The following is an 8,612-nucleotide window of genomic DNA, read 5'->3' as shown; positions in this document are numbered from 1 at the left end:
ATAAATATCAAAATAATCTACTCCTTTCTTTTGTCTATACCCTTTAGCCGTTAACCTAGCCTTAAAAGCTTGGATAACACCATCAGAATTGTTTTTTCTCCTAAAAATCCATTTGCACCTAATAGGTTTAGATCATTTTGGTAAATATTATAATACCCAAGTATTATTGGACATAATTGAGTCCATTTCATCATTAATAGCTTTTTTCAAAAAGAAAGCACCTCTAGAAGACATAGCATCACTAAAACTCTTAGGACTGTCTTCTAGAAGACATAGCATCACTAAGTCAACTTAGAATTAGTAGATTTGACATTTATCTAATTCGCCATCAAAACTTATCAAGTTTGATTTTTTCATATTCTTTATATAGCATAAATTTAAATGCACTAATCTACTTTGTTATAAATGAGGAGAATCAACAACATAAGCAGAAGATATATTCTTTGTTTAATACTCTGTTGATACATGCCATCAGTGGCACAACCCTTTCCCAAAAACAACCCATTCTTCAATATGATAACCTTGTCAGACTCAAACAAAACCTAAAACCCATTTTGCAAAGTAAATTAAGAGAAACTAAGTTCCTCCTAATTTCAAGGTACAAGCAATACATTAAGAAGGGTAACCTTCTTTTCAGAAGTAAAGTCTTAGACTACTATTCCTTTGCCGACCACCTTTGCAAGAGCTTTATTTGCCATCTCGACCTCTTGAACATTTGCGTTAACAGTCTCTGCAAAATACATGAATATTGGTCAATCCTTACACATTGAACTGGTGCTCCAGAATCTACCCACCAACAAGGTTCAACAGAAGCAAAGTTAATCTCAGAAATCATGGTCACAAAGTCCTTAATTTTTTTAGAAATATTCAAGTTCGAAAACTTGGTTGAATGGCCACGTAGTTCTCTCCTACCATATTTGCATCTGCCCTCACTGTTGAAGTGTTCTTGTCTTTGAATGTGGTCTTGCGGTGCCTGCACTCCTTCGCATAGTAACCCTCCTTGCCACAAACAAAGCATCAACTTTTTTTTTTTCTTCTTTTGTGGCTTTTTAAAATTCTGCCATCTCTTGCGTTTCAAATTTTGGTTGTGTTTGAATTGATCTATTTCAAACCATGTGGTATCATAGAAAATAGAATTATCAAGTAAACGTGACTCTTCCTTAATGCAAAGATGTTTATATATTTGCTCCAAATTGATGTCCTCCGACTTATGCAAAATCTTCTTTCCATAATCTTTCCAAGTTGGAGGCAATTTTGCATTAATTGCTCCAACTTGAAAAGATTTTGGAATGACTATTTTGATGACATAGATTTTATTAACTAGTACATGTAATTCATGGACTTGCTCCAACAGGGGTTTAGTATCAACGAACTTAAAGTCAAAATACTTTGCAATCAAATACTTGTTCGTACCTTGCTCCTTCGCTTTGTGCTTGAACTCGAGGGCATTCCCAATATCTCTAGCAGACTTCATCTCAATGAATAAGTCATAGAGATGATTGGATAATATGGTTAGTATATGATATCGACAGAGCAATTCATTCTCTTCACATTTCTTCCTCTCCTTGTCGACCCTTTTGACATCTTCTGCATTAGGCTGTCCTCCTTCGAGCGCAGATTGCGAATCCTCTATAGGCATCAAAACAGGATCTAGTATGTCGGATGTCTTCAAGGCCGTCGGGAGAAACATCATTTTGTCTCTCTAATGTGCAAAATTGTTGCCATCGAACCAGTTTAGTTTCATCATATCCTGGTTCATGACTTTGATGGATTCCGACTCTATTGTTTCATGAATAAATCCTTAAAACTATTGGAAAAAATCATCACAAATGGGATAAAATGGAATCAGGAGTCATGATAACACTCTGAATGTGTATTTTTTGTTAATTTTTTTAAATAGTTAAAAAGGAAAAAAACTTGAAGAAGTGGAGGGAGGAAAGAGAGGAAAATATTTTCCTCCTTTCAATAAGAGGAAAACATTTTTTCCACTTTTGAAGATTTTTTTTCCATGTGTGGAATATGTTTTCCTTGATTAACTTATTTTTCACGAACCAAACACTGAAAAATCCAAAAACTATTTTTTTCGAAAGTTGTTCTACACGAAACAAATAAAGCCTTATGACCCACATTTCCAAATATATGTTAAAATATGAGTTTTAGACCCATTTTGTCACCTCTACATCTAGAAGCCAACTCTGTGCGTTACTTGGTATGTCCACAATTATTTGTATCCTTTTTCCTTTCTTTTTTTCCTTTCCTAGTTCTGTCCTTCTCTCCCCTACTCAATTCCACGGGGCCCCATGTTATCCCCCCACGCCCCGGTTGGGTCTCTGTGTTTTAGCCCTCGTAACTAAGGTCGCGGCATTAAATCGGATGTCATCGACCTTAGGCAACCCAGATCGGAGGCTGGGCAACCTCCAAGTAATGGTGGCGGATCTCCGCGGCGGTGGCAGTGGAGGCAGGGGGGAGGATGAGAGAAAGAGACGAATTTGATTTAGGTTTAGGTTTTCTAGGTAAATCCCTCTAAAGGTAGGAGTATTTTGATCATCTTGAGGTAATTGTATGCTACTGCTGGGGAACTATATCATCATTTTATTATTGTTACTGTTATTATTATAGGGCATAGGTTTGTTTACTCGGTAGTGTGAAGATTCCATGAATAATAGTCACAATCTCCCATGGGGTGGTACTTATACTCATGTGGGAAAATGATGGGAATGAAAATTTGAGTGGAAACTTTTATTTTGAAGAGAAAATTAAAGCGGACAAAAATTTCAGGCTGAGATTTGGAGTTCAATCTTCGACGGCAGGATTGTTACATAAACTTAATTAATCGAAGCATGGGTCACAAATTAGCCACGATCAATGTCTACAATTTCAACGTGTTGGTTAGGATTATGCGCCCGAGAATCATTCTCATTCTCTGGAATTTTATCATCAAGCACCGTGACTATGACATCGCCATTATCGCCACCGACATCGATGATGGGTTTCACGACCCCTCGATGTAGTAGCGATTGCGCTTGTGGTTTCTCCGGTGACACCTTTGGTTTCACCGCGCTCTTGAAGTTTGCTAAGCGGGAAAGCTCATCGACGGCTTCGTAGATTTCTTCGATGTGTTTCACCACTTGAATCAATACGGAAGCGACGGTAGCGGCAGGGACAATCGAAAGCAGTTCTGCGTCCTCCAACGATGTGGTTTTAAGCAGAATTTTGAGGTTGTCGACTGCGACTTTGGAGTTGCACAGGTGGAGGCTTGCCAAGGAAGGTTCGGTCATGAGTTTAATGTCCGAGCCGAGCATCCTCAACGCCTTGCTCGATTCCAAAGTTATCTTCATGCATGGTTCCTGAATTCTCTTCTTAAACGCCGGGGGCGCCTGTTGATTGGGAAAACATGCTTAAGTTTAATGGAGTCCCACTTAAATGCATCGAAGAGAACATGTTCCTATCTTTTCTTTTTATAATCTTTTTAGAACATGTTTTATATTAAGAAATCTTCTAATTAATCTTCTCGAAAAATCGTTCTCTTTCGGAGTGAACGCAGCAAATTGAATTTAATTTTTCATCCCGCCTTACGTGCAATCATACAATAACCTCTCAACGAAAAAATATTGCTTTTCCATGCAGGACGACAATACCGATCACGATAAGGACTCGTGCCATATTCGCATGTGAATGAACACTGTTATCGAGCATAATAAGCTTTGTTACTTGGAGGTCGGAGTTGAGGTAGCCATTGAGAGCTTCGATTTGGTAAGTGCATTGACGGGTGAGCGCTCCGATCTTCAAGTACTGCTTCCAAGGGTGGCCGAACCGGAAGCGCCCGTGTCCCGGTTCCCATCTTGCGAAGTTTGCCTGCAAATTGACATAACCATTGTCCTTCTAACTAAATATACAAATAGGAAAAGTAGGAAAGAAGCAACCACATCTCGATTCAACGAATCAGGTAAGAAAAACACATCAACATACTTTTAGTACCAAAAGGTGAAGTTGAGAGAGACAGAGAGAATCTCACCAATGATTCTTCCATGTTATTGGATGTAAGAATGCTCTTATAGCCTAGACGGAATGTCTTCTCACCTGTGGAGATCACAGCTTTATCTTCATTCACCGATTGGAAATATTCACTTCCAAATCCTGCCAGAAAGTTTCAATTATTTCACCCTCAATCTCAATATATTTGTTGGATTCACTATATGTTTGACGTATACTGTCAATCTCTTCACGATATTATTTGAAGTTTTCGAATGACCTTCGAGGAAGACGGCAAGCTTTTCCAGGTGCATGAAGATGAGCTTGTGAAGATCTTCGCCGGCCCAGACCGGGCAAAGGAAAATAGACACGATTATGCAGGTCGCTCCTCCTATTACGATGGTCGAGAGCCTCTCTTGAGCGAGCTCGAGCAGCTTCTCGACTCGGTAACCCGAGACAGACACCATGCTGAACGTGAGGATGAATATCAGGACACCGTAGTCGTATCTCGCCTTTATCCGAGGGAAGAATCTGGTAAATGTGGCTGCTCCAACTGAAATTATCGATAATTTTACCAATGTAAGATTTGAAGACTAACAATCTCAATTTCATTCTCTAGCTAGATAATAATATGCTCCGGTTTTTCTCTGTTACAACTTAAATCCACTGTAACGTGGATGACGCAATTATTGTGCCACATTAGTGACAAAATTAAAGAAACCCTATATGCTCTAAGACTATTTACTCAATTTAATTTTGAAGTGATCGGACAATATCGAATTAGTTAATGCATTCGAAAATGAATCCATTAATTTGTTCTAGTCTCATTTGCTTCAACATCCAATTCGCCACATCATTATAGACAGAATATAGTAAAAAGAGTCTAAGATATCGCTAGGATTCCCCTTAGGAATATTATGCATACCTAGCAAGAAAACGAGGAACCCCAGGACAACGGGCTCTCCCACCTCTCCAAAAAGACATGCTAGATGCTGTGCCCCAACACCTAAAGCACCAGCTGAGAATGTTGCAAAACCTCTATTCAGACCTTTGCTTATGGTGGCACCTGCCAAACAGAAAAGAAAAAGTAATTTCAATTTGGGATCATGTGAAAAAATTCACGTGACCTCCACTATTATTTTAAAGTTTATATATAGATTGCGCACAACGCACATAGAAGTCCATTGGACTATGCTAACTTAACGGTTTTTTGGCAGCTGTGAGAAAAACATACTGTAGACCACAAATTCTTTAAGGAGTAGACCCCCACAAAAAATTTTTAATTATTTTTTATTTTATTTTTGTGACTCACAACATGTTGTCAATCTCACAACAAATAAAAAACTGTCACATCGGCATATTCCAAATCCATTAGTTGTAGTTTTAACATATTTGTACATGTGATGCTCAACTAATAGTGGTTGCTTAGAGCTTATTGTTCACTAATAATGGAGAAATCATTTTTTTTACTTTTGTTTTAGACGAGACATGTTAGATTACATGAGACTTACCAACGGTGAATTCGAAGACGAAGTTGACTGTCATCAGAGCCCAGATTCCAGAAATCCCGAAACTGTCGTAGAAGGGCCTCACGTAGTATAGGAGGGAGACAAGGGTGAAAGCCAGCCCTACTTTGAGCGAGTGGATCACTCTTCTCGGGTCGTCTTGTCCGAGCTTCTTGATGCTCCTCCCGAGATCGACCGCCTTGTCCTTAGACTTCTCGAGGCATGTTCGGACCCACCTCAACCCTTGAGCTGGTGGGGTCGGTTGTCTCTCTTGAGCTACGGCCTCAATGTCCATCGCCGCTAAGGGCTCAAGGAAAATGAACTCGATTTGCTTCTCGAGAGAGAGAGAGAGAGAGAGAGAGAGAGAGAGAGAGAGAGAGAGATGTGTGTGGAGGAAAATGGGGGTTTGAGTCCGTTAATTTATAAGAAGGCATAGTTTGGCGCATCATCATATGTTGTGTTGGAGGACAAAGATTTTCTTGGACAAAGGCGTTTCAATGTGGCTGACTAGGCTTTTACCTGGATCTGACGTAATATTTTACTAGCCCCAATCACATATCCCACCAGAATTTTGGCAATCGAAAGAGACATTTTATGCCTCACGGTCCTTCAATCCAGAAGTTTCGTCCTTGTTTGACGCCTCTAAGCGTCCTTTTGCATTTCCCACAAAATGTACAAATTAAGCACACGACCATTTTAATTTATATTTTCTTATGTATGTTGTAAAATTAACGCAGAAATTGATAGGATCTTACGATTAAATCGACGCAAAATCACCAGAGAAATAAACGAGAAATAATAAATGATGCCAAAGATTTACATGGTTGGATCTAAGTGTCGATACATATATCTACAGGGAGAGATAGTAGTTAATAATCCAGTATAATCCGAAAATCATAGTTATAATCGTTCACATGTTTGAGTATTTTTCACACTTAGATTACACATATGCCCAAAATATCTATAAATAAATAACTCAATTGAACGTGAAATTCGCCGCATAAAAATCATGGAGTGTTCAAGCCCAAGCAAAAGTCTTTCACACGGTGAACTCAAAGAATCACCTCCGTAGAGCTTCCTCTCTTTTTACCGTTGCGGCAGGCTGAAGGAATAAAATAATGCCCTCACTTTTTGTTTCTTTTGACTGATAAAGAGTACTTAGACCCGTAAATTAAATATACGAGTCCCTTAGTTTATCTTGTAGTGACAGAGCTTTCTTTCTCCGCAGGAGAAAATATCTTGGGCTAATGTGAAAATGAGGTGACTCGACTCGAGAGGTACCTAGTATTTTCTCCGTCGGCGGCAGGCCGAAGGAATAAAGTAAGGCCCTTGATTTTTGTTTCTTTCTCTGACAAAGAACACTTAACGCCATTAATAAAATATAATACACGAGTCCCCTATTTTGTCGGTGGCAGAGCTGTTCACTTTGTGCCCAAAGACGAGTGAGCAACATGTTTCCTAGCTAGTTTAAATTCACTTCAAGGTCAAGCTTGGAAGCTTATCAGATTTTGAACATATCAACATCTTCCAATTGATCGGATTTCGTGTACAGCTCAAATTTGAGACCTAATTTAACGATTTTTTTAAATTTTGCTTGATGTTTGTTGCCAAATCATAGTACTCATCATCCATGTAAACTCTCCCAATGCCTTGACAGGCGCTCGCTCTTTATAGACGCCAATTGTGCTCAAACGAAGCTTGAGTTTCCCCAAAAGAACAGACTTTGGCATCATGTTTGTCGAGTTCTCCGCTATCGCAATCTTCTTCACAACAACCTTATCATTCCCTAAGACATTTCGAATGAAAATGACACCGATGTTGATATGTTTTATTCTCTCGTTTTGAACCGAATTATATGCCGGATATATTGCACTTTGATTATCATAGTGTATATCAACACTTTTCTGATTTAACCCAAAGTCCGAGAGCGAATCCTTTAGCCATATTTCCACATTCCCTACAAAAATCGGTGCCATGTGCTTGGCCTTAGTTGAAGACAAAACATGTGGTTTCACTGCCATTGCTGTCCCTTTGATACACTATGCCAACATCGCTTATCCCCTTTAAGTATCTGAGGATTCATTTCACAATTACGCTCATAGCTTGTGAAATATTAGTTTTAATGCATACCATGGCATACATAGCACTACCCACTAAACTAGAATATGAAACATAGAGATATAAGCTCCCCCTTCTTCTCGGCTTGCCGTGATAATTTATTTAAAAGTTTAAAGTGCTTCGTTAAGAGTATACTTATATATTTGGCAGACTGCATGTTAAAAATTGTTACAATCATCTCAATATATTTCTTTTGAGACAAGCGTAAAACTCTTGCAGTTCTATCACGCAAAATCGCCATGCCCAATATTTTACTTACGACACGTAATTTTTATCTTAAACTCAACAATTAACTGCCTCTTCGATACATCAATGTCAGATATGTTCGTAGTAGTCAACATGCTGTCAACATATAATAATAGATATATAAAAAACCCATCCTCCAATCTCCTAAAGCAATAATAACTATGCATCTAACATTTCGAATACTAGCCACAAATGCATCAAAATGCTTATACCGTTGCCTAGGAGAATATTTCACCCAAATAAAGATTTCTTCAATAAACAAACGTGGTCTTACTTACCAGAATAACAAATCCCTATAGCTGTCTCATGTAAATACACTCCTCCTGTTGCAACCTATTTTTTTGGCTAATGGATTACTAAGCTAATTATTTAATTAACCTAGCTTGAACCCTCCCAAGTCCATACCAAATTACAACTTAGGGTTTATGCCTAGATGCAATTTATCTAACTTTGGAGCCGCCACTAAATAAAATAGTGGGAGAACTATTCTATAACTAGAGATTATGGACTCGTGGACTTGGTTACGCTAGATTTTCTATCGCCCTTTTGGTAACATTTCATTATATGAAAACATTTAATCAGGCAGCTTTAATTGATTTTATCCTAAGTCACTAACATAGGTTATTATGCGGGTGTGCAATCAATCAAATAAACATTAAGAACTCAAGATAATATCTAGGGAGCAAGCATCAAGCGATTGTTCTCTCTTTTTGGTTTTCTCTTTATTTAACTTTAAATATATGCAATGCATGAAATTATTCTAATGCAATG

General features: G+C 38.4%; 1 protein-coding gene across 1 annotated transcript; it reads right to left on the bottom strand.

Annotated features, from left to right (window-relative positions):
* Positions 1 to 2,852: 2,852 nt before the first annotated feature.
* Positions 2,853 to 5,804, bottom strand: LOC115741868 (aluminum-activated malate transporter 8-like). Its single transcript, XM_030675884.2, has 6 exons — positions 5,484 to 5,804; positions 4,898 to 5,038; positions 4,253 to 4,525; positions 4,016 to 4,137; positions 3,712 to 3,855; positions 2,853 to 3,377 (listed from the first exon to the last, which is right to left on the bottom strand). The coding sequence occupies exons 1-6, from the start codon at positions 5,770 to 5,772 to the stop codon at positions 2,853 to 2,855; spliced, it is 1,494 nt and encodes a 497-aa protein (XP_030531744.1). The 5' UTR covers positions 5,773 to 5,804.
* Between the last annotated feature and the right edge of the window lie 2,808 nt (positions 5,805 to 8,612).

Source organism: Rhodamnia argentea, chromosome 7, assembly GCF_020921035.1.
Source record: "Rhodamnia argentea isolate NSW1041297 chromosome 7, ASM2092103v1, whole genome shotgun sequence".
Lineage (NCBI taxonomy): Eukaryota > Viridiplantae > Streptophyta > Magnoliopsida > Myrtales > Myrtaceae > Rhodamnia > Rhodamnia argentea.
This window is presented reverse-complemented; position numbering and strand designations above follow the sequence as displayed.